Raw genomic sequence first — 26,520 nt, 5'->3', positions numbered from 1 at the left:
AAAGTGATACATAATTACTGTAATTTGCATTTCTAGTATTACTAATATGTCTGAGCATCTCTCCATGTATTTACCAGTCTTTTGTGTCCATTCATTTTCTTTGACCAGTTTTTCATTAATGTTGCTGCCTTTTCTTATTAATTTGGAGAAATTAAGTGTATGTTTTAAATTTTAGAGATTGCCCATATCTTTTCCCATTCAGGCAGTCATCTATTAATTCCATTGATGATAACCTTTGTTGAACATTCCCTCTCTGTATTTCTGCATCTCTCACTTACTCCTTTTTTCTCTTCATTATTTTGCTTAATTCTTCCTCTCATAATCATTTTTTAACTCTTTCATACTTAATATCTTCTGAGCTAAATATTCATTCATTGATTGTTATAATCATTCTTTTATTCATATATTCAATCACAATATTTATTAAATATAATCTAGTAGGAGGCATTGGGCTATACACTTTTTTTTTTTTTTTTTTTTTTTTTTTATCAAAATGTTTTGTTATACTATGGTGATGATGGTTACTTTTCTTTTTTTTTTTTTTTTTTTTTTTTTAAATCATCATTTTATTGAGATATATTCACATACCACGCAGTCATACAAAACAAATTGTACTTTCGATTGTTTACAGTACCATTACATAGTTGTACATTCATCACCTAAATCAATCCCTGACACCTTCATTAGCACACACACAAAAATAACAAGAATAATAATTAGAGTGAAAAAGAGCAATTGAAGTAAAAAAGAACACTGGGTACCTTTGTCTGTTTGTTTCCTTCCCCTACTTTTCTACACATCCATCCATAAACTAGACAAAGTGGTGTTTGGTCCTTATGGCTTTCCCAATCCCATTGTCACCCCTCATAAGCTACATTTTTATACAACTGTCTTCGAGATTCATGGGTTCTGGGTTGTAGTTTGATAGTTTCAGGTATCCACCACCAGCTACCCCAATTCTTTAGAACCTAAAAAGGGTTGTCTAAAGTGTGCATAAGAGTGCCCACCAGAGTGACCTCTCGGCTCCTTTTGGAATCTCTCTGCCACTGAAGCTTATTTCATTTCCTTTCACATCCCCCTTTTGGTCAAGAAGATGTTCTCCGTCCCACGGTGCCAGGTCTACATTCCTCCCTGGGAGTCATATTCCACGTTGCCAGGGAGATTCACTTCCCTGGGTGTCTGATCCCACGTAGGGGGGGGGGGCAGTGATTTCACCTTTCAAGTTGGCTTAGCCAGAGAGAGAGGGCCACATCTGAGCAACAAAGAGGCATTCAGGAGGAGACTCTTAGGCACAAATACAGGGAGGCCTAGCCTCTCCTTTGCAGCAACCGTCTTCCCAAGGGTAAAACTTATGGTAGAGGGCTCAACCCATCAAACCACCAGTCCCCTATGTCTGTGGTCATGTTAGCAACCATGGAGGTGGGGTAGGCGAATACCCCTGCATTCTCCACAGGCTCCTCAAGGGGGCACTACATCTTTTTTTTTTTTTTTTTTTTTTTTCCCCTTGTTTGTCTTTTTTCTTTTCTTTTTTTTTTTTTTTTTTTTTTTTTTAACTTTCCCTTCTTTTTTCAAATCACCTGTATGAAAAAAAAAGTTAAAAAGAAAACAAACATACAATAACAGAGCATTTCAAAGAGACCATAGCAAGGGAGTAAGAAAAAGACAACTAACCTAAGATAACTGCTTAACTTCCAACATGTTCCTACTTTACCCCAAGAAAGTTACATAATATAGCAACATTTCAGTGAACTTGTTCCTACTACAACCATCAGAAATTAACAGACCATAGTCATTTCTGGGCATCCCCAGAACGTTAAATAGCTTATCTGTTCTTCTTGGATTATTGTTCCCCCTTCCTTAATTGCTCTCTACTGCTAGTTCCCCTACATTCTACATTATAAACCATTTGTTTTACATTTTTCAAAGTTCACATTAGTGGTAGCATATAATATTTCTCTTTTTGTGCCTGGCTTATTTCGCTCAGCATTATGTCCTCAAGGTTCATCCATGTTGTCATATGTTTCACCAGATCGTTCCTTCTTACTGCCGCGTAGTATTCCATCGTGTGTATATACCACATTTTATTTATCCACTCATCTGTTGAAGGACATTTGGGTTGTTTCCATCTCTTGGCAATTGTGAATAATGCTGCTATGAACATTGGCGTGCAGATATCTGTTCGTGTCACTGCTTTCCGATCTTCCGGGTATATACCGAGGAGTGCAATCGCTGGATCGAATGGTAGCTCTATATCTAGTTTTCTAAGGAACTGCCAGACTGACTTCCAGAGTGGCTGAACCATTATACAGTCCCACCAACAATGAATAAGAGTTCCAATTTCTCCACATCCCCTCCAGCATTTGTAGTTTCCTGTTTGTTTAATGGCAGCCATTCTAACCGGTGTTAGATGGTATCTCATTGTGGTCTTAATTTGCATCTCTCTAATAGCTAGTGAAGCTGAACATTTTTTCATGTGTTTCTTGGTCATTTGTATTTCCTCTTCAGAGAACTGTCTTTTCATATCTTTTGCCCATTTTATAATTGGGCTGTCTGTACTATTGTCATTGAGTTGTAGGATTTCTTTGTATGTGCAAGATATCAGTCTTTTGTCAGATACATGGTTTCCAAAAATTTTTTCCCATTGAGTTGGCTGCCTCTTTACCTTTTTGAGAAATTCCTTTGAGGTGCAGAAACTTCTAAGCTTGAGGAGTTCCCATTTATCTATTTTCTCTTTTGTTGCTTGTGCTTTGGGTGTAAAGTCTAGGAAGTGGCCTCCTAATACAAGGTCTTGAAGATGTTTTCCTACATTATCTTCTAGGAGTTTTATGGTACTTTCTTTTATATTGAGATCTTTGGTCCATTTTGAGTTAATTTTTGTGTAGGGGGTGAGGTAGGGGTCCTCTTTCATTCTTTTGGATATGGATATCCAACTCTCCCAGCCCCATTTGTTGAAAAGACCATTATGGCTCAGTTCGGTGACTTTGGGGGCCTTATCAAAGATCAGTCGGCCATAGATCTGAGGGTCTATCTCTGAATTCTCAATTCGATTCCATTGATCTATATGTCTATCTTTGTGCCAGTACCATGCTGTCTTGGCAACTGTGGCTTTATAATAAGCTTCAAAGTCAGGGAGTGTAAGTCCTCCCACTTCGTTTTTCTTTTTTAGAGTGTCTTTAGCAATTCGAGGCATCTTCCCTTTCCAAATAAATTTGATAACTAGCTTTTCCAAGTCTGCAAAGTAGGTTGTTGGAATTTTGATTGGGATTGCATTGAATCTGTAGATGAGTTTGGGTAGAATTGACATCTTAATGACATTTAGCCTTCCTATCCATGAACATGGAATATTTTTCCATCTTTTAAGGTCCCCTTCTATTTCTTTTAGTAGAGTTATGTAGTTTTCTTTGTATAGGTCTTTTACATCTTTGGTTAAGTTGATTCCTAGATACTTGATTTTTTTAGTTGCTATTGAAAATGGTATCTTTTTCTTGAGTGTCTCTTCAGTTTGTTCATTTCTAGCATATAGAAACATTACTGACTTATGTGCATTAATCTTGTATCCCGCTACTTTGCTAAATTTGTTTATTAGCTCTAGTAGGTGTATCGTTGATTTCTCAGGGTTTTCTAGATATAAGATCATATCATCTGCAAACAATGACAGTTTTACTTCTTCTTTTCCAATTTGGATGCCTTTTATTTCTTTGTCTTGCCGGATTGCCCTGGCTAGCACTTCCAGCACAATGTTGAATAACAGTGGTGACAGCGGGCATCCTTGTCTTGTTCCTGATCTTAGAGGGAAGGCTTTCAGTCTCTCACCATTGAGTACTATGCTGGCTGTGGGTTTTTCATATATGCTCTTTATCATGTTGAGGAAGTTTCCTTCAATTCCTACCTTTTGAAGTGTTTTTATCAAAAAGGGATGTTGGATTTTGTCAAATGCTTTTTCAGCATCTATTGAGATGATCAATTGATTTTTCCCTTTCGAGTTTTTAATGTGTTGTAATACATTGATTGTTTTTCTGATGTTGAACCATCCTTGCATGCCTGGAATGAACCCCACTTGGTCATGGTGTATGATTTTTTTAATGCGTCTTTGGATTCGATTTGCAAGTATTTTGTTGAGGATTTTTGCATCTATATTCATTAGGGAGATTGGCCGGTAGTTTTCCTTTTTTGTAGCATCTTTGCCTGGTTTTGGTATTAGATTGATGTTAGCTTCATAAAATGAGTTAGGTAGTGTTCCATTTTTTTCAATGTTTTGAAAGAGTTTGAGTAAGATTGGTGTCAGTTCTTTCTGGAAAGTTTGGTAGAATTCCCCTGTGAAGCCATCTGGCCCTGGGCATTTATTTGTGGGAAGATTTTTGATGACTGATTGGATCTCTTTGCTTGTGATGGGTTGGTTGAGGTCTTCTATTTCTTCTCTGGTCAGTCTAGGTTGTTCATATGTTTCCAGGAAATTGTCCATTTCTTCTACATTATCCAGTTTGTTGCCATACAGTTGTTCATAATATCCTCTTATAATTTTTTTAATTTCTTCAGGATCTGCAGTTATGTCACCTTTTTCATTCATTATTTTGTTTATATGGGTCTTCTCTCTTTTTGATTTTGTCAGTCTAGCTAGGGGCTTGTCAATCTTGTTGATCTTCTCAAAGAACCAACTTTGGTGATATTTATCCTTTCTATTGTTTTTTTGTTCTCTATGTCATTTATTTCTGCTTTAATCCTTGTTATTTCTTTTCTTCTACTTGGTTTAGGATTGGTTTGCTGTTCATTTTCTAGCTTCTTCAGTTGATCCATTAGTTCTTTGATTTTGGCTCTTTCTTCCTTTTTAATATATGCGTTTAGTGCTATAAATTTCCCCCTTAGCACTGCTTTTGCTGCATCCCATAGGTTTTGGTATGTTGTGTTCTCATTTTCATTCGTCTCTATATATTTAGCAATTTCTCTTGCTATTTCTTCTTTAACCCACTGATTGTTTAGGAGTGTGTTGTTTAACCTCCAGGTATTTGTGAATTTTCTAAGTCTCTGATGGTTATTGACTTCTAATTGTATTCCATTGTGGTCAGAGAATGTGCTTTGAATAATTTCAATCTTTTTAAATTTATTGAGGCTTGTTTTATGTCCCAGCATATGATCTATTCTGGAGAAAGTTCCGTGAGCACTAGAAAAGTATGTGTATCCTGGTGATTTGGGATGTAATGTCCTGTAGATGTCTGTTAAATCTAATTCATTTATCAGATTGTTTAGGTTTTCAATTTCCTTATTGGTCTTCTGTCTGGTTGATCTATCTATAGGAGAGAGTGATGTGTTGAAGTCTCCCACAATTATTGTGGAAACATCAATTGCTTCCTTTAGTTTTGCCAATGTTTCTCTCATGTATTTTGTGGCACCTTGATTGGGTGCATAGACATTTACGATTGTTATTTCTTCTTGCTGAATTGCCCCTTTTATTAGTATGTAGTGGCCTTCTTTGTCTCTCAAAACATCCCTGCATTTGAAGTCTATTTTATCTGAGATTAATATTGCTACACCTGCTTTCTTTTGGCTGTAGCTTGCATGAAATATTTTTTTCCATCCTTTCACTTTCAATTTCTTTGTGTCCCTGTGTCTAAGATGAGTCTCTTGTATGCAACATATTGATGGTTCATTTTTTTTGATCCATTCTGCGAATCTATATCTTTTAATTGGGGAGTTTAATCCATTTACATTCAACGTTAAAACCGTGAAGGCATTTCTTGAATCGGCCATCTTATCCTTTGGATTATGTTTGCCATATTTTTCCCTCTCTCTATTAATATCCTTTATTGTACCCATACCGAATCTCTTTAGTACTGAACCTTTCTCCAAGTCTCTCTGTCCTGTCTTTGTTTCTCTGTCTGTAGGGCTCCCTTTAGTATCTCCAGTAGGGCAGGTCTCTTGTTAGCAAATTCTCTCAGCATTTCTTTGTCTGTGAAAAATTTAAGCTCTCCCTCAAATTTGAAGGAGAGCTTTGCTGGATAAAGTATTCTTGGCTGGAAATTCCTCTCTCTCAGAATTTTAAATATATCGTGCCATTGCCTTCTCGCCTCCATGGTGGCTGCTGAGTAGTCACTACTTAGTCTTATGCTGTTTCCTTTGTATGTGGTGAATTGCTTTTCTCTTGCTGCTTTCAGAACTTGCTCCTTCTCTTCTATGTTTGACAGTGTGATCAGTATATGTCTCGGAGTGGGTTTTTTTGGATTTATTCTATTTGGAGTTCGCTGAGCATTTATGATTTGTGTATTTATGTTGTTTAGAAGATTTGGGAAGTTTTCCCCAACAATTTCTTTGAATACTCTTCCTAGACCTTTACCCTTTTCTTCCCCTTCTGGGACACCAATGAGTCTTATATTCGGACGCTTCATATTATCTATCATATCCCTGAGGTCCATTTCGAGTTTTTCAATTTTTTTCCCCATTCTTTCTTTTATGCTTTCATTTTCCATTCTGTCATCTTCCAGGTCACTGATTCGTTGTTCAACTTCCTCTAGTCTTGTACTATGAGTGTCCAGAATCTTTTTAATTTGGTCAACAGTTTCTTTAATTTCCATAAGATCATCCATTTTTTTATTTAGTCTTGCAATGTCTTCTTTATGCTCTTCTAGGGTCTTCTTGATTTCCTTCATATCCCGTACTAGGGTCTCATTGTTCATCTTTAGTTCTTTGAGTAGCTGCTCTAGGTGTGTCTCTTCTGGTCTTTTGATTTGGGTGCTTGGGCTTGGGTTATCCATATCGTCTGGTTTTTTCATATGCTTTATAATTTTCTGTTGTTTTTGGCCTCGTGGCATTTGCTGTCCTTGATAGGGTTCTTTTAGGGTTTGTAGACCAGTTGAAGTCCTTATCTCTAGTTTATCAGATCTACAGCTTCGTGGAGTACACTTTCTCTAACTAACCAGCAGGTGGCGTCCACGAGCCACCTGTTCTCCACAAGCCAGATCTCCCCTGCTTAGCCTTTTTGGTGAGTGGGGGAGTGAGTCTTGTGGGGCCCAATTGGTGTCCCAAGCTTGCGTGTGTAGTTGGTGTTGCCTGCCCTGTATGTGGGGCGTGTTTCTGGGCAGTCGGGGAGGGGGGGTGGCCCTAACAATCAAATCTCCCTGATGATCCTAGAGTTTTAAAGCTACTGCAATAGTCTAATCCTTCAGTTCAGTCCTGCCACAGTTTGTCTCTGCCACTGACCCACAAGTCTTTGGTATTGGCGTATGGCTCCTGAGACTTGCAAGTGGGCCCCTCTTCCAGGCTGTGCACCCCGGGTCCTCTGTTGAGGGATGACTGTGCTATGTCACAGGTGAGTGCCGTCCCCCCAGGGCAGTTCTGGGCTGCTGGGCTGTGTTGGGAGGCTCCCAGTCTGCTCAAATGATGGCTGAATGGGGCTCTGTTAATTCACACTGCTCCCCCTTCCCAGCTCTGGGACATTCAGCTGAGGTTGCAGGGAAGGCTAATGTCCACGCCCAGTTTTGTGGTGTGTGCCTGTTATTTGAAGCACTTCCGTCACACTGGGTTGTCTGGGGCAGCTCTGGGCTATGGGGCTGGCGATGGGCAGGAGTGTTTCCTGTCCACCAGGATGGTGGCTGTGAGCGGACATCCCCCTTTTCTTGGGAAGTTGTGTTGTTTAGTGAATTTTCTCAGCCACTGGATTATTGCCTTTTGTCTCAGAGCTCTCTTAGTTCTGCTCTTGACTTGACGTGCCCAAATTTCAATTCTTTGAAGCTTTCTGTATTGAGCTTCTTAGAGTAATTGTTTTAGAAAAAGCAAAAAGGATTTAAAAAAAAAACAAAACAAAACAAAACAAAAAAAAAACGGCCCTCCTCAGAGATCTAATGGGTTATTGAAATGCTAATAGACAAAGCAACCAGGGCCATTAAGGAAAGGTGCCCTGGGCAGAGAGATCAGCCTTGCTTCGGGATTTGCATATGCGCCTCAAGGCCTGATCTCCGCCCTTCCCCTTTCTGTGTTCACCAGAACTCCAAAAATCCTCTGCTTTTACTTTGGAGCTTCTCGTGTTGTTTTCCTTCTATGCCCGTCTCCTCTCTGCTGGGCTGGCTGCTCTCAGAGTCTCTGGTGTCTGGCCTCAGTCTATCTATGGTTGGAGTTTGAATCAGTAGAATGAGTTTCCGATGAGAGCAGCCACTGCAATTCTCCCTTCTCCTTCCTGGAGCTGACAGCCCCTCCTCCCCCGGGACTGAGCCTGGCAGGGAGGGGCGCGGGTCCCCTGGCCGCAAAAACTTACAGATTTCGCTGATCTCAGCAGTTCCACGTTTTCATGAGTGTTGTATGAAGTATGCCCAAAGACAGATTGCTCTGTGGTGTCCAGTCCACGCAGTTCCTGGCTTTTTACCTACTTTCCTGGAGGAGTAACTAAAACATACAGCTCACCAGTCTGCCATCTTGCCCCGCCCTCTGGGCTATACACTTTTAATGCAAAGATTTTTTACTCATTCCCCTACCCTGATGAGATTTCCTTCTCTAGCTTGTGCTCTCTTTCAAACACAAACGTGATGTGCATGCACACACATACACACACACACAGAGAAGTTTAGATTCTTACCATTTATTAATGGAAAGAATATGTGGAGTTTACAAAATTGAAATATAAAGCTTAGCTTTTGATAAAATAATATTCAGAATTTTTTTTGTAATGTAATTAAGAAGAAAGAAACAAAATACTGGCTCTCAAGAAAATTCGATAGACCAACAAATCTTATAAATTCATAGGTTTGAATAATACTTGAAAGTCTATCCTGCCTTCCATTCCATAGATTTTATCCCTCTGCATTCATGTATATAAACTTCAATAATTTTTGACTATTGTTCATTCCCAATATGACTAGAGATAAAATAATTGAGTAAAGAAAGCAATAGTATATATTGAATCTGAGAAACAATAGACCATTACCACTTCACGAATTTTCACTATGTAAAAGAAATATATCTGAAGATGAGGACAGAGAAATTCAAATAAATCCTTAAATGTAAAAACAGAAAAGGCAGTAAAACTCTGAAATAGCAGGAGAGACAACATTGAAACTATAATATCACTTTTTATTTGATGACTTATGTATGACAAAGAATCAGGAGCTATTTATATAGAATTGCTAGTTGTAAAGTTATAATAACAATTTAGCCTGAGAGGACTGTAAAGGAACATATTTTTAAACAAGTCGTCTTCTGCTTTCATATTCTGTCTTAGAAAAATCATTTTTTATGAAACTAGAAGAAAGTCAAAGAAAGGAAAATTACATATAGAAGTCTGTAGTCTTCTGAGTGTTTTTTTTTAAATATTTGTGGATGCACTATATTTATAAACATAAAATTCATCCCTATAAAAAATGTAAATTGTAACCCTTTTTGTCTTGTACATAAATCATCTCTTATAATATACCAAATCAGAAAAATTTCAAGCCATTTGTATATTAAGAGCATGATGTGCTGGTTTGAGCTGTTAAATTCATTCTTTTGTGAGAGAGGAGCAAGTATACTGGAAAAGTTGTTAGAAGACTGTAAAAATGAATGAAGCAAAATATTTCACACATTACTGATATTCATTTAAAATTGAATTTGCCTGAAAAGAATTTAGTAGAGCTATGCCAAAATTCTCCATTGTGTTTTATCTCCAAATCTTTTATGTAGGAATTGCTTTTGATTAAACTAAAAAACATTGTTGGACTTGGGATTCTGAAATCCAGTCTTCATGATTTCTCACAGTGTATGAAATAACATTGAATTATTCATCACAACATTTTATTCTCTCAAAGGGAAAATAATAATTAAAAAAACCAAGACACTTGGAGGCACTTGGAGAAGTTAGAGTCAGATTTGATGCATGAAAGAATTTTAAAATTTGCACATTGATTTTTGGTACACTGGGTATAGTCAAGCATTATCAAGTATATACTGATCAAACAACTCATTTTTCAACACAAAATGACCACAATAAATATAAGAACTTGAAAAGCCTTTGAGCACAAAATGACAATGAGAAAAAATGAAAATAGGGAGATAATTACAAATATGGAAAACAATTTTAAAATAAGAGAATAAGGTGAACATTTTCATAATACAACTGAAAATAGGTAAAATAGGGTATATTCTAAAGAAATATAAGTTAACAAAATTGATTTTAAAAGAAATAGAAAATATGAACAGAACTATATCCATGACAAATATTAATTCAGTAGTACAATTCTACCTTTTAAACAAATTTTATAAAAAGAAAAATATCACAGGATGCAGAGTGATTTAGAGAAGTGCTACTCAAAGTTTATGTCCATAGACCCTGCTGCCTGTTCACAAACTGTTACTAGTCCACAATGAGACTAGTGCAGAAATTGAGAGTATCAAGAAATTTTTATAGCAATGTGGCATTGGCACAAAATCCAAGTCAAATAAATACAGCTACCAAAATTGATAAAATAGAAAACCCAAAGCCATTTCTTTCAAAGATAAATAAAATAGAAAAACCTGTTGTTTTAGTTTGCTAATGCTACTGGAATGCAAAACACCAGAAATGGATTGGCTTTTATAAAAGGGGATTTATTTGGTTACAAAGTTACAGTCTTAAGGCCATAAAGTGTCCAAGGTAAGTCATCAACAATCAGGTACCTTCACCGGAGGATGCCAATGGTGTCTGGAAAACCTCTGTTAGCTGGGAAGGCATGTGACTGGCGTCTGCTCCAAGTTCTGGTTTCAAAATGGCTTTCTCCCAGGCTTTCTCTCTAGTCAGCACCTCCTCTTCAAAATGTCACTCTCAGTTGCTCTTGGGCTGTTTGTCCCCTCTTAGCTTCCCCAGAGCAAGAGTCTGCTTTCAACGGCCATCTTCAAACTGTCTCTCATCTGCAGCTACTCTCTCAGCTTCTGTGTGTTCTTCAAAGTGTCCCTTTTGTCTGTAGCTCCTCTTCAAAATGTCACTCTCAGTTGCACTGAGTTCCTTCTGTTTGTCAGCTCATTTGTATGGCTCCAGTGATTTAATTTAGACCCACTCTGAATGGGTGGGGTAACACCTCCATGGAAATTATCCAATCAGAGTCATCACCCACAGTTGGGTGGGGCACATCTTCATGGAAACACTGAAAGAATTACAATCTAATCAACATTGGTACATCTGCCCACACAAGATTACATCAAAGATCATGGTGTTTTGGGGGACATAATACACTCAAACCGGCACACCTATGCTAACCTACCTCCAGAGGGGCCTTACTAGTTTTCATTCCCATCATAATGAATGAGAGTTTCCTATGGCTCCACATCCTCAACAGCATTTGCTGGTGTCTGTGTTTTGGATTTTAGCCATTCTAATTGGTGTGATATCTCATTGTAATTTGCAATTCTCTGCATTTCCTCAGGCAAGTGTTCTTTATCTCACCTTTTTTTTTTAATTTTGAATGTTTTTTGTAGTAACAAATATACAGCTCAAAAGTTCCCATTTTAGACACATTCAAGTGTATAATCTGGTAGTATTAATTATATTCACAATATTGTGCTACAATCACCAATATCCATTATTCCTACTTTTTCGTCATCTCACCCATTAAGCTAAACTCTCCCTTCCCACCCCATTCCCCAGCCTCTGGTGACTTATAAAACACCATCTGTCTCTGTGAAATTTGCTTCTTCTAGGTATTTCATATATATGAGATCAAATGGTGTTTGTCTTATGTCTGGCTTCTTTAATTCAACATGAGGTCTTCAAGGTTCATCCATGTTGTAGCATGCATTAGAACTTCATTCTCTTTTATGGTTAAATAATATTCCACTGAATATATATATAAAGATCGCAATGTTTTTATCCATTCATCTTTTGATGTACACTTGGGTCACTTCAACCTTTTGGCTATTGTAAGTAATGCTGCTATTAAGACTGATGTACAGATACCTGTTTGTGTTCCGACTTTCAGATCTTTTGGGTACATAACAAAAGTGGGATTTCTGAGTCATATGGTAATTCTGTTTTCAATTTTCTGAGAAACTGCCAAACTGATTTCCACAGTGGGCTTCACATTTCTACAGTACCACCAGCAATGTATAAGGATTCCTTTTTCTCTGCATCCGGATCAACGCTTACTATTTTCTGCTTTTTAATAATAGCCATCCTAGTGGGTGTGAAGTGGTATCTCATTATGATTTTCATTTCCCTGATGACCAGTGACATTGAGCATGTGTGCATTAATTTTTATTTGTTCATGTTTTCATATATATATAATATGAAATACATAACATACATATTTAGCATAGAGAGAGAGAGAGAGAGAGAGAGGGAGAGAGAGAGAGAGAATACTCTCTATTTTTGAATCCCAGAGATTCTAATAGGCTTTCATTTTTGTTTACTATTAAATATTTCATGTTTCTATTTGAGTTCTCTTTGGTCAAGTCATTGTTTGGTAATTCTTTATTTTTAATTTTAAAACATATAAGGAGCTTGGAAGTCTTTATTATTGGTTTTTAATTTAATTCCATTGTATTCACCTTGAGACATTTTTTTAAATATTCCATGAAAAAAGAGTATGTTTTCTCCATATTATGGTGCAGATTTCTATATTTCCTTTGAGTTGAGATTTTAGTTTATTTCATTGTTCTAGTCATCTTTGTTACTATATTTTTCTTCTATTTGGTTTATCAGTTTTTGTGGGACTGTGGTTAAAGAAATCTCACAACATGATTATAGATTTGTCAATTTCTCCATTTAATTTTGTCAAATTTTGCTTTGCATGTTTTCAGCCTGTATTTTTAGGCACACAGCTCTTCATGATTTTTATATCATCTGTTGAATTAGTTGTCTCACCCATTTAATACTGATTCTCTTTATTTCTATAAAAAAGCTATATGCTGTAAAGTCTATTTTAGCTAATTTTAATGTTGCTCCCTAAGGAAAACAAAAATCTTCACATGCAAAAATTTTAGAACAAATACGTCACAAGAATATGATTTTATTTTAAACATAAGAGCAGAAAGAACCATATAAGTTTAATGACTTTCCTGCACTTGTAGCAGAGGCAAGATTAGAATCCAGGTCTTCTGTTACAGGATTCTTTTCTACATCAGTTGTAACAGAGAAGTCAGTAACTTTTGGTTAAACAAAATATACTTTCCCAAACAGAGCATAGAAGTAAGAGCAGTGAATGATCTCTTACATATTCCTGTAAGTAGAAATGTGAGTTCCTGAAAGACAAAAAAACAGGTACTGTAGCATTTGTCATACTGGACTGCCTTGCTTCAGCGTGTGTTATGCCCAAACCTTCTTTTATATATGAGCATTTCTAAGAAACTAGAAATGCGAATGGCTTGCATTTCTGGTTTAAAATTTTATTATTAAGAATGATTAATTTTAATAGAAAATCCATGCAAATGGTGTAAAATTCAACCCATACAGAAAATTAGTTTTCTTCATTCTCCTGTACCCCAGCCATCAGCTTCCATGGCAGAGATAACAGTTAACATTCCCTCATTAATCCTTCTAGAGGTATTCAATAATTTACCTTTAGATTGGTCTAGAAAATCTTTTATGTTTTAACTTATATGGTAGAATAGTATATACATTCTTTTCCTCTTGCTGTTTTAAGTTTACAAAATATCTTGGGATTATTCTATTAGCAGATGCACATCAATTGCAATCAGTTTTGTGGTTCCATAATGATACATTGTATGACTGTACCATACATTATTTATCCAGTCAACATTTATGTTGCTTCCAATCTTTTCCTAATAAAACTAATAAAAAATATTTCCTACTACAAAATAATAAAAAATTGGAAATTAATCCCTCATTCATCTGCAATTTTTTACATGTATGCTTTATCATTAGAATAAATCCCTAGACATGGCTTTACTTGATCAAGGGGTATATGTATTTAAACTTGTGATGGATATTGTCCAACAGCTCTACATATGTTATAACAGTTTATACTCCCATTATCAATATATCAGATTCCCTTTTCACTACACTTTAATCCATAAAGTCTTATCACAGACTTTGTTTTAAAATCCATTTCTCATGTGAGGAAATTGAACATTTTTGTAAATTTAAGAATCATTTATATTTTCTTTTCTATGTGTATCTATTTATGCCCTTTACCCATTATTCATTTGAGCATGTTTTGTTGATTTATAGAAAGTGATACATATAGAATAATTCAGTTTTTTTGTTACATTGCAAATATTTTCCCTAGTTTGTCATTTGTCATTTGACTTCATTTATGTTATTTTTCTCCTACAATTTTTTAAATGTATATTAAAAGACATTCTTTTCTTTAAGTCTTTAATGATTTGTATGAAATTTAGAAAGGTCTTTCTCCTTCTAGGGTTCTAAACTTGACTCTCCTATATTTACTTTTCAAACTTTCATGGAGTTCATTTGCTGTATTAAATGTTTAAACCATCTGGAAATTATTTTTTGCATTGAATCAAGAAATATCCCAAGTTTTTTTTTCCTCTGGTGACCTGAAAGCATCATTATTTCTCAGCCCACTAGCCAATTATTTAGTCAGTACCAAAGAATTTTATTTATTTCAACAGTGATTTTTTTTTTATCAATTTGAGTTAAACACTATTGCATGTTTCATTTTTTAAATGTAGTATTTAGAATTATCTTGCATTATTTTAAAGAATGGCCATTTGTAATTTTTGAATCACAGTAAATTTACAGATTAATTCACACAGAAACATAATCTGTGGGAATTGATTTTTCTGCCTAATAACATATGTATTTCTGTTTGCTGAAGTCATTATCTCCCTCATGGGTGTTCTGAAATTTCATAGTAAAAATTTCATATTTCTTAATAATTTTATTTCTAGATTATTTACATTTTTTGTTACTAATGTACATTTGTTCTTCCAGTTCAGTTTATCTTCTAAGTAGTGGTTGTTTATATGAAGGCTAGTGATTTTCGTCTAAAATTTTGTACCTAGCTATATTACTGAGTTCTCTTTTTCTTTTGTTATATTTTTATTAATTGATTCTCTTGGATTTTCCAGCTATACAATTTTTTAATCCCAAAATAATAATAATTTTGTCTCCTTTTCTCCATTTTCCATAGCATATTGCTTGCACTTGTCCATATCAACTAGAACTTTCAAAACAATGTGAAACAATTTTGCTATCGATCCTGATCTTTTACCTGATTTTAGTGGGATTGCTTTCAGTGATTCCTTTTTAAATAACATGCTAGATTTTAGATTGCAATTAGATTACACACATATATTTATGTATATTAAAAATGTAGATATTTTGAAAGAAGCATTCAATTATTCTAATTTCTAAGAGTGTCACCCAGAATAAATTTTAAACTTTATCACATTTCATTTTGGTAATTAAGAACACAATTCATTTTTCTTATTGACTAACTAATCTGATAAACTATATTAATAGATTTCCTAATATTAAACTACTTTTGGACTTGTAATATAAACCTCACTTGGCCAAAGCAGATATTATTTTTTTCCTTTCAATGGTGTTACATCAGGTTTGTTAATAATTTTCAGTGGAAATTTACAATTAATAAATAGGCAGTCATAAATAAAGTCAGTACTTGCTTTCCTTTTTTGTAATCTTTGGTTTATTTCAATTTTTTAGTAAAGTATAATTTAAAATTAATTTCAAAGGGTAAAATTCACCCTTTTTAGTGTACAGTTTTGACAAATGCATATACTCATGTAACCACCACCGCAATTAAATTATAGTAAAGTGCTACCATACCCAAATTTCTCCATACTCTTTTGTAGTCAACCCCTCTACCCAGCCCCTGTACTGGGCATCCAGTCATCTGTCCCTATCGTTTCGTCTTTTCCAGAATGTCATAAAAGTAGAATCATACACTATGTAGTCTTTTGGATCTGGCTTCTTTTACTCAGCATGACGCATGACCATTTCTTCATTCAGACCCTCCTTCCTGGGCCTTCCTAGTGCTAGTGGACTCAGAGAAGTTCTGAGACCAGACCGTTTACTCCCATCCCATTTTTCCAAGCATGTGCTTATGGGGTTTGCCTCACAGGGGGTCACCTCCTTTGAGAATCATGTGCTGTAGGTGCCTTTTGATATCTACAAATGCAGGCATCAACTGTCAGAAATTTTCTGCCTTTTCAATCCACTTGGCCCTTCCTCTGTTACTATGGTGTTTTGGAAACTGATGTCTCCAAGGTTCAGTGAAGGAGGAGCATACCTTTGTTTTTTAATTCCTTTCCAATTCTGGTGTGATTTCCTAGGGAAGAGGCAGCTCATGATTACTTTGCCATTTTAAAATTATATGTCCTTTAACAGGTGTTAAACATAAATTTCTCTAGGAAGTAACTGCTGTAGCTGTACTTTACTTTGTGACTAAGGGCAAACTATAAACCAAAAGATGATGGAAGGTCTTCAGAGCTGAAATGTCACTAGCTTCAGCCCATGCTGAGAAATATCTGACTTCCTTTTGGTGTATCATAATTCCTGTCTTTTCTGTCATGCATTATCTCTTTTTCTTATTCCTCTGAGTAAGCTCTGCAATTTAATAGTCTTAATAATTACTAAGGATTTATTAATATTTTACTAATTCTTCACACATTTAATTGTTATTAAATTTTCTGAAAATCTAATGGGTTATAAATTTTTAAAATGAAAACAAAAAAAAACACAAAAACAAACAAAAAAAAATTTGACGGTTAGAGAGTTTCAGTAAACTTCTCAAATTTACCAGCTAGTTGTTAGCAGAGTCAAGTCTTAAACCCACATTTTCTGACCAAATCCTTTACTTTTTTTTTACTCCATCACAGTTACCATTCCACCTGAATTTGCTGTGATGGTTTGCAGCTTGAAACACAAGTTTGCCTACATTATTTAATTGGATTCTGATAACAACAATTTACATTAGGTTGAAAGGGAGTTGCTATTAACCAGATTTTGCTAGTAAGGATACTTAAAACCTGAAAAGATAAGACTTTCTTAAAGGCAAACAGTTATTTCATAGCCACATCAGAGACCCAAACGAGGGCCAAAATTAGGTATTATTTCTTTTAAACAACTGCACACCCAACCTATTCATTTTCTTTACTTTAAAAATGTTAAATTCTGGATTTTAAATTTAATGAGTGTGTGCTGTATTGGAAACTATGAGGAAATTGTTATTTTGTCCTTTTTTTTTTTTTTTTTGTATATTGCCTCAATTAGCTATTGTTACAGTAATGTTGTGCAGTAAACAATGTTGTGCTGTGTATTCAGTAGCCACAACAATCTCCATTACTTTTGTCCACACTCTATAGGTCTTCAGAGTGGTTTTTCTGGTCTTGTCTGGCTCACTCATACTCTGCAGTCAGCTGCAGGTCAAGTAGGAGGCTCTGCTGATCTTGGCTTGACTTCTCCCATGCTTGGGCATTAACTGGCTATCAGTTAGTGCAGGATAAACTCAGTTCTTCTCCACATTTACTCATTCAACCCACATTTATTCAAAGTGCTAGGCATAGTTTCCTAAAATAAGTTTCGGTCCATTGGGAAAAATTGCCAGGTGGTTTCCCACAGCAAGGACAGCCAGCTAGGTTAGCCTCTTTTTGAACCTAAGAAAGGGATATTTATAGTATCTTCCCCCAGTGCTAAGTGTTAGGAAAAAATAATGAACAAAACAGATGAGATCCCTGTTTTCGTAGAGTTTACACTCACTGAGAGAGAGAGATGATAAACAATTAAATACTGATTTTAAAATATATTTCAAAAAGAATAAGTAGGTTATTATGATACAAAATAATGGAGATAGGCCTTTCTTTGGTGCCTGATCAGAAAAGACCTCTCTGAGAAGGTGACGTTAATAAGAACACTAAACCTCATTGCAATTGACAGACACTCAGTTCAAAGTAAGTTGAGCAAATAGAGCTGTGAATATTGGCTTACACAGAGCATGGGAAATGTATAAGGAGGTTTGGGGAAGGAACTGGCTTTAGGATTCAGTGTCCTTAGGACATAGTCTTTCTCATCACTGCTTTACTCTGGGTGGCTTTTTCCTTGTTTACTACAATAATACAAACAGGCTTATTCAGGCTACAATGGCATGGCCACGGGCAGCACAAGCCTAGAGTTCTGTGAACATACAGGAGAAGAGACTCGTTCCTTAGCTTGAAAACTTTTCTGTAAGTTTCCAAACCCAATGGTCTGGGATAGGTCTCCCTTTTACACATAGGGACAATTATGATAGCCCACATGCAGGAAATGTGTCTAGACTGGGGATAGGAGAATCAAGTTACCAAAAGGAAAGTGTAACAAGGTAACAGTAACATAGGAACAGAGGAAATCTTTGTGAGTAGGCATACCTGCCTCTAAGTGTTTATTCAGCAAAGTTCATGTCTAGCTCCTACAGTAATTGGTAGATGTCTTGATACATTTTATAAATATTAAAATTATTCCTGTTAACTTTCAGGTATTGAACCATCCTTTCCTTCAGGTGCTAAAATATAAATTGTGATTTCATACCTTATTTCAAAGTTTTCCTCTTTCTCCTCACTCAGGCCTGTTTGGGCATCAAAACTAGTGGGAAACTTTAGTCTAGTCATGATTACCTTTGTGTAGGGGAAAGCAGCCATCTCCCCTCTCGTGAAAGGCACTTTCTAACTGTGAGGCCAATACTTCTCTTCATAGAAATCCTCTTTTGTTGGATCGTTCTCCTTTGTGGATCTGTAGGTGTGTGTGATGGGCTAAGTGTGGCAGAGATAACTTCAGCCAATGCTGGGCAATTCCTATCTTGAAGTTTCTGAGTTTGGGGCCCTCAGCGAAAACTCTAAGAAAATTAAAACAAAGCAAAACAAAACCAACCCTCCCATTTTACCACTGTATTACAACAATTCTTGTATTCTTAAATCAGAATTGTCTGTATACAGATCTCAGGAATAAAAACACTTTTATACCTTATTCTTAATGACTGAACATAAACCTAAGTTTCTTTTAAATTTAGATTAAAAGAAATTGTTCCTTTAATGACAAGGAATTATATAATAAATTATACTTTTAAATGAATGGATTTTCACTTTAAGCATTTTATTCCACTTACCAACGTATATATGTATTTTTATAAACATATTAAAATAAACTTAATTTCAGATCCTTTTGAAGCATTCATCATCTTTTCCATTCGCCATGAGATCAGAAGGATTGATCTTCATAAAAGAGACTATAGCCTACTTGTTCCTGGATTGAGAAACACAATAGCACTTGATTTTCACTTCAATCAAAGTTTACTTTACTGGACAGATGTTGTAGAAGACAGAATATACCGGGGCAAGCTTTCTGAAAGTGGAGGTACATCCATTTCAATTTTAACGTAATGTTTAGGTTAAATTTTAACTGAAAATTCCAGAAAATATAGTGTAATCTGAAGAAATTTAGATTAATTTTTGACCTTTGGTTCTTTTTCCCTCCATCATATATGTATATGTGTGCGTATATATATATATATATATATATATATATATATATATGTATGTATATATTTATATACACAGAGATGTGCAGTGCATGTGTGACTATTGAGGGAGAAGAGTGGTGAAGGCCCTTGCCATTCACAATAATATCAATTTGGAGGCTTTTCTATAGGGAAAGTTTATTTATAAGAAAACAAGACTGCCTTCTATATTAGTTGGGATTTTGTAAGTTAAAATAACTTGTTTCTTATTTTATCATCTTTCAGAGTAATTCAAAGATGTAATGAACCAAATTGTTACAAAGACTGATATGAGCTAATTTTTTTTCCATAATTGCTTTATGTCTTTTGCATAATCCAAGCTTTTTTTAAATAGCAAGGCAGATATATACTATATATATATATATATATATATATATATTTTTTTTTTTTTTGTCTTGAAAATACTTAATTCCAAGGGCAGGGAATTTCTATCAAATTGTTTAATTACTCTGTAAATCACATTTGCAATTTTTGAAAAACGGTTACATTTAAACACACAATATAATTATGATTTGTGAATTTGTTTTCTGTCTCGTATTATAAGATGCTGATTTAAAATGATGGATTGAGATCCATGGGATCAGAAATTTTGTTTAAAATTCACATTGTTAACATATCTATCAAAAACCATTAGCAATGACCTGGCTCTTTAAAGTGAAATTTTAAAAATTTTGGTGGACTTATAAGAAAATGCATATTTTTACTCAGAGCACTAATGCCTTCTTATCTTATTTGCATCCTTGTTATATCTGCTAGTCCTAAGGACCAAGGGGGAGAGAATGTGATTTGGGGTTTCTTTTGTTAAGGTTAAATACTAAAAACTGTCTTATTTGTCATGTTTCAAAACAGAGTGGGTGCTGATTAGCTATAATTCTTGTGGCCCCAGGTGGTCTTTTTCTCTTTATTCTACTCTCAAAGAACAATATTGCAATGACATTTGATTTTAACCCAGAGCATCATTATTATTTCCAAAAGCCTTCATTCTGCTTAAAAAGTCAGAATAAGAAATAACTTTTTTTGCTGCCTCAACACTGTTATTAACTTTAGAGTTGTTTAAGTATTCCATTCCACTGGCATTGAAAGAGCTGAAAAGACTGAGGATTTCTGGCGGGAAAGATCAGTAATTCTAAATTTGGGGCCTTCTTAGTTTCCTTTGTGCCAGGTAACACGTTTCCACTCTTATCTTTCAAAGTTGATATGCTTACGTATTTTGCACTGCTGATTATGAGGAGGTCCTTTTGTTTGTGCTTAACACATTCCTTACCCAGTACCAAGTGTTGGTTTCCCTTCCTTTTTAGGTGTGAGTGCAATCGAAGTGGTGGTGGAGCATGGCTTGGCTACCCCGGAAGGCCTGACAGTTGACTGGATAGCCGGCAACATATACTGGATAGACAGCAACCTGGACCAAATCGAAGTGGCTAAACTAGATGGCTCCCTGAGAACTACACTGATAGCAGGAGCCATGGAACACCCCAGGGCCATTGCTTTGGACCCAAGATATGGGTAAAGAAGTTTGCCTTTTTAAGACTCACTCTGAGATGAACAATTATTTTTAAAATTTAATACTGAATTCAATTATTGCTTATAAATTAGGGGTCAAAGTGTTTATTGTGTGTGTGTGTGTCATAATATCACTGTTTAAGTTTATTATCATGAGTGTTTGGTTAGGGGATTACTCATACAAGTACCTTTAGAGGAATGCAGTTTCTTTCTTTCTTTAAATATGGGCGTTGGGTCTTGTTGGAAGCTATTGCAACTCCTTTTGAAGCAGTAATTTAATGAACTTCTTTCTACCCTGCCAAAGAGATGCTGTGATTGTTTGTAATAGTGGCAAACCACAGGGCCACTCTTTGTTCCAAGGAGTCACAGATGTTAGCTGCCTCACCCTTTATTTATTTTGAATGTACTTGGAGTCCGTTTAAAAGAAATTTGTAATAAGCTTGAAGGAGACCAGTGGAGAGATGCTGACTGTTGGGAAGTTTGAAAGACAAGACACATGACTCTGGAAAACAAGGTCAAATGCTGAGTAGCTCAGGCTATTGTCCCACTTTTCCCTTGTGTGTCCCTTTGTGAAGACTTCAAAAAAGACATTGGATTTGGAACCAGAAGATCCGGGTTCCAATTCCTGTGCAGTTACTTATTCTCTGGGGAATATAATTGAATGTATTGACTTCCATTAGGTTTCTGTTTCCTTTTCTGTAAATTAGGGTTAATAATATCTTCCTCATTAGGTTGTTTTTAAGGAAATAATAAATATGTGGGAGATATGTAACTGATGTCATATGAGAATATTTTGTTATCCCATTAATTATTTTTTCCTTGGTATTTAATTCATAAATCCAAAGCCATTGCTAGGTCTAGAGGGTAGTAGATAGGGCATATTGTTTTGGGTTCTGTACTTTTAAGCATAGACTGGAGAAATTACACCCGGAAGAGAAAGGAGTGAGCACAGAAGCAGCTTAATGAGATGCAGAAGAGGGAAAAGTGAGCCTTGTATTGAGGTCAGCTTCCTTGCCACACTCTCTGGCTTTTGAGCTGGACTATGCCCAAGACTCAGAAATCAATAGATTGGTAAGCTTGTGTGTTTGTTTCCCTTTTGCTGAACTGAAAACAGAAATTGAACGGACAAAGCAGTTGGTTTAGAGCAGGGGTTCCAGACTGGCAACCCTCATTGATGTGTTTGCTTTGCTTCCCACAGTGTTTTAGATGTATCTGCATTACTGGTCAATATTTTAAAATTGAGAGATATTATGTAAAACCCTAGATTTCTGGCTTCTTTGGAAAAATTGGGAAATCTGGCAATAATGAGCCGAGTAACAGCTGCTTTCTTTAGCCTGGACATTTGTTTTCTAGTTTATGTAGTATATACTTTGCCATTTCATTCACTCCCAGAAAAACAAAAACCAGGAAAAGAACACTAAGCATAAGGAGAAATGGACTTGTTTTTCATAGTCTATTCCTAAGATACAAATAGACTGCTCTTCAAGACACTACACTTCCCACAAAGGTGCTAGCTTGGCATCAAAAGGTGTCTTAACTTCATTGTAACATCTACTGATGTGAAGGTTTCACATATCAGACCTATTTAAGTTGTACTAGGGCTTTATTTGCATGATAAACTTTCTGTGTAAGGGACAAGTGATATTTTGGAGAAAAATGTTAGTCTTAGCATGTACAACATGAGAGAAAAACATAAATGTGAATGGCACAGAGATTAAAACAAACAAAACAAACAAAAAATAGATGGATGAAAGTTTTGAAAGTGATCTAACCAAAGAAAGCAGCAGATCTGGGACTTATGCTTTATTTCCTGTGACTTGCACTGCCCATGTTCTCAGTTCATTTGTGGAGTATCCAACCTGAGAGAAGAAAAAGACAACAGAAACATAAAGGATGCACAGCCCTCATATATTATTTATGTGAAAATACCAATTACTCTTTCAGTGATATAAAGGCATCTCCAAAAGTAAAATGTCTTCTAAGAGTGTATGTCAGTGCAGAAAGCTGACTTGTGAATACAGAAAGCCTGATAATGCCTTCCATTACCAATTGCTGCTATGAACTTGTGTGACTAATTAAAATAATTACAGTGGTAATACAATTTAAAAAAATAGAGTAAGGAAATGACACTTGTAAAAGTGTTTCTTGCATAAATGACCAGAGTTTAGGTAACAGTAATTAATTCATTCAACTGACAGGTTTGGGTGTTGTGGTCACGAATTTGATAGGATTTTTGTTATTCACAATTATTTTTATAGAGGATTGATATGATTACATGTATGGTTTATGTAAACATTTTAAATTACAGTTGTATCTATTAAATTACAAAGATCAGGAAATACTGAAATGTTTTCAGTTTTATTGGGTATTTTAGTAAAAAGTTCTGAGATGTTTATAACATTGGACTTTTCACAAGGTGACCTGAGCATATAGACATAATGACCCCATCTGCACATGCATGTGCACACACACACACACACACACACACACTCCACACACGTTGATCTGCAGAGTCAAGCTAAGCTCAAGGAAAGCAACATAAAAAATAATTTAACTTAAACTCAGCTTAATGCCTTAGTGCTATATGAACAAATAGAAAGATTAAGATTTACCCCTATTTCCCAGATTATTCTTGAAATATATAAGGAAGTTTTGAATCAATATTGGTAGGAATTCTGAAGACATTTACATCTTTTGAACATTTTTATGTATTAGGAGGAATCCCACAAGTAATTGTTTGAGAGATAAGATCTGTGTAAATACTATATTCTTTCATACCAATCTTAAGCCTTCTGTTGGCAAGGATAGTTGTTTCCAAGTGTATGAATTCTTTCACAGCCCTCAGTATTTATAACTGTGCTCAATAAATGCTTGTTAAATAAATGAATGCATGCACATGAATAGATTTTTTGTTTGTTTGTTTACATGCAACTTCCAAGGAAACAAGAATGCAGCTGAAAGAGCAAAGTATACAGGAAAGGGCAGCTAATGGGTAACAGTTTAAACTTTGTTTACAACAGCAAATGAAAAGACAGGTTCACAGTCACTTTCCTCCCTTAGTGTGGCTGGGGAAAAAAAAAAGGCCTCAACATTAACCCATAAAAGACATTTACACCACGTGTGGTTCCTTCAGCAATCAAGGTCTTTGTGACCTTTTTTACAGATGCCAGATAGCAAGTATTTTTAATAAGTTACTTTACTTCCCCCACATAGAATCCAAGGGCCTTCATTTTTACATTATAAAATGCATTTGCCATCGTGCCACATTCCTTCAGTATTCAGGGCCTTGACCTAGTCTCCCAAGTGACAAGTTATTCCAAGATGGTAAATTGGGAGCCTTAGGGAGGCTGTTTTAAGGTGACCTGAAAGAATACATGAATCCCTCCTAAACAAGGAACTTATTATTAGGGAGTTACAAGCATGGGGGAGTTCAGAATCTACAGGGTACTCACCTCAGTTCTTGAACTCTCATCGCCTTTTATTCCTGGTCACCTGCCTGGCACCTTCCTGCTCCATTGCTGGCATTTAGTTTTCATTTGTCGTAATGGACTCTGCTCAAACAATTGCAGTTGATGAAAGTAGCAACAGTAATTGTGAAGATTAGTAAGATGTCAAAGTAACATTTTAATTTTATCTGGGAGTCTTCTTAAACGAAACTAATAAAGACCGTATTGGTTTTAGAAGACCTAAAGAGCATAGAAAAGTAACCTCTTTTTTTTGCCATGATCATTTATTTTCACCTTCTGCAACTTGACCTGATAGATGATAATGGTCCTTTCGTGCCTGTAATGATATAAGTAGTTCATGGACCATTGACCCAATTTAATCCTGACATAAACTAACCTATTGAATGCAGGAACTGTAGAATCAGTAGGCTGTAGTCGCTTTTTAAAAGCAATTGTGACAGCACATTTCCATATGTCCTGAATGAAGGGGTATTTTAGTCTTCATATACTAGAGGAAATTATGCAGTCATTGATATGCTAATACATTTTAACCATATATAAAGAAAGTAGGAAGGGAAAACCATAGTGTTAAAATACTACATTTTAAAGTATACAAAAATGTGCCTAGAATTTTATGAAACAATGATCCTTGAAATCAACTTTTAAAATTGATTGTAAGCTGTCAGATGGCAAATTTAAGATCACTTTTAGAAAAAACTAATTCTGGAACATGCTATTTTATAATTTTTATGAAATTCCCACTATATATATATATGAAAGATTAGGAACATAGTTACCACTACAGGAGAAACAACCTAATGCTGCTACATTTAGAGATGGAATGAAGGGATTACTTTAGAGTGCTGCAAAGTAGGACAAGCCATATTTTCATCACTTGAAACACCTTTTGAGAGCCCACAATGCGTATCTCTGATTAGCCTACATATAGAAAGTGCAGAATTTCAAGGCTGTTTATACTTGTCTTGAACTTGCTACAACCGTGTAAAGCATAGCTTGATAGAATGTTACAAGGGAGACACCAATTCTCAATTTGTTATACAAGCGAAAGACAATGCTTCAGAAGTCTTTTTGCCATCAGTGCAGAATGTGAAGTATGGCTCTACTTAGATTTGGTGATGGCTTACCCACAAGCACTTACATAATATTTATGCCTTCCAGATTCACTAAAGTCATTTTCAGGGGTTAGTTTTTCTAATTAAAAAAAAAAAAAAAAAAAAAAAAAAAAAAAAAAAGTCTTATTTTAATGCTAAGTTTAAAAGAAAGCTGCGAACTAACCTAGTGTCAATGGAAAGATATGTGCATCCAACATTAAGTTTAAAGTGAAAGACATAATTCATTTAATATTTACTTGTTTTAAAGAAAGGTATTTAACTACACAACAGAATAGATTACCAGCTTTATTTTAATTAACCTTTGTTGTATTTTCTTTTTAACTGGCAATGTACTGTATACTTTGTATCATTTTTTACTTATAAGTTTTTTCATTTCTAGATTATTAGTATTTGTCATACAAAATAATCTTTTTTCCGTTTTTTAACAATGTTATTATTAATCATTAGTGTCTTCATAAAATGATTCCCAACAGTAAAAACTTCATAAATATCCTCCTATAAGCTAATGTCCATTTTTATCATTTCCCAACAGTTTACTTAACTTGTTCAAATATTTGGTGGTCAAACAATGAGTAATTTGGAGACTGTTTGGGGCAATATATCCCCTCCACCACTAGGGCTGTGGAGACTGCTAAAGCTACCCATAAAATGATTATTCCTTTTTTATTAAACACCCATTGTTTGAGAGACATTCTATGAATTACCTCAATCCTGTGATTTGGTGCTCTGAGTGAATCATTTTCTCATGGTTTTGGCTTATGTTCACTTAAGAAAACAAATCTGTCTTCATATACATGTTGCTGCTGCATTTAGTCATAAGTATGAATATTAATTCCCTCCCCTAGCTCCAAGATTTTAAAATTTTGCCTTTAAAAAAGTATTTATTTCCTGAGAATATGTGTGGTATCCATGTACAAACACAAATCCTTTCTCTGTGCCATGCATCCTGTGTGCTAAATTATTTACATGCATCATCTCACCTAATGCTCCCAACAAATGTGTAGTGTTATGTTTTTC

At 35.3% G+C, this 26,520-nt stretch overlaps 1 protein-coding gene across 5 annotated transcripts in view; it reads left to right on the top strand.

The window, feature by feature from the left end:
• LRP1B (LDL receptor related protein 1B) overlaps positions 1–26,520 on the top strand; it is a 1,893,223-nt gene that overhangs the window by 1,206,171 nt on the left and 660,532 nt on the right. For all 5 annotated transcript variants that reach the window (XM_037849262.1, XM_037849261.1, XM_037849260.1 and 2 more), the window contains 2 exons: positions 19,064–19,261; positions 20,723–20,927. In XM_037849262.1, the coding sequence (XP_037705190.1) occupies positions 19,064–19,261; positions 20,723–20,927 (403 nt within the window). The remainder of the gene's footprint in view (positions 1–19,063; positions 19,262–20,722; positions 20,928–26,520) is intronic.

The sequence above is a fragment of the Choloepus didactylus genome, chromosome 9 (genome assembly GCF_015220235.1).
Source record: "Choloepus didactylus isolate mChoDid1 chromosome 9, mChoDid1.pri, whole genome shotgun sequence".
Lineage (NCBI taxonomy): Eukaryota > Metazoa > Chordata > Mammalia > Pilosa > Megalonychidae > Choloepus > Choloepus didactylus.
This window is presented reverse-complemented; position numbering and strand designations above follow the sequence as displayed.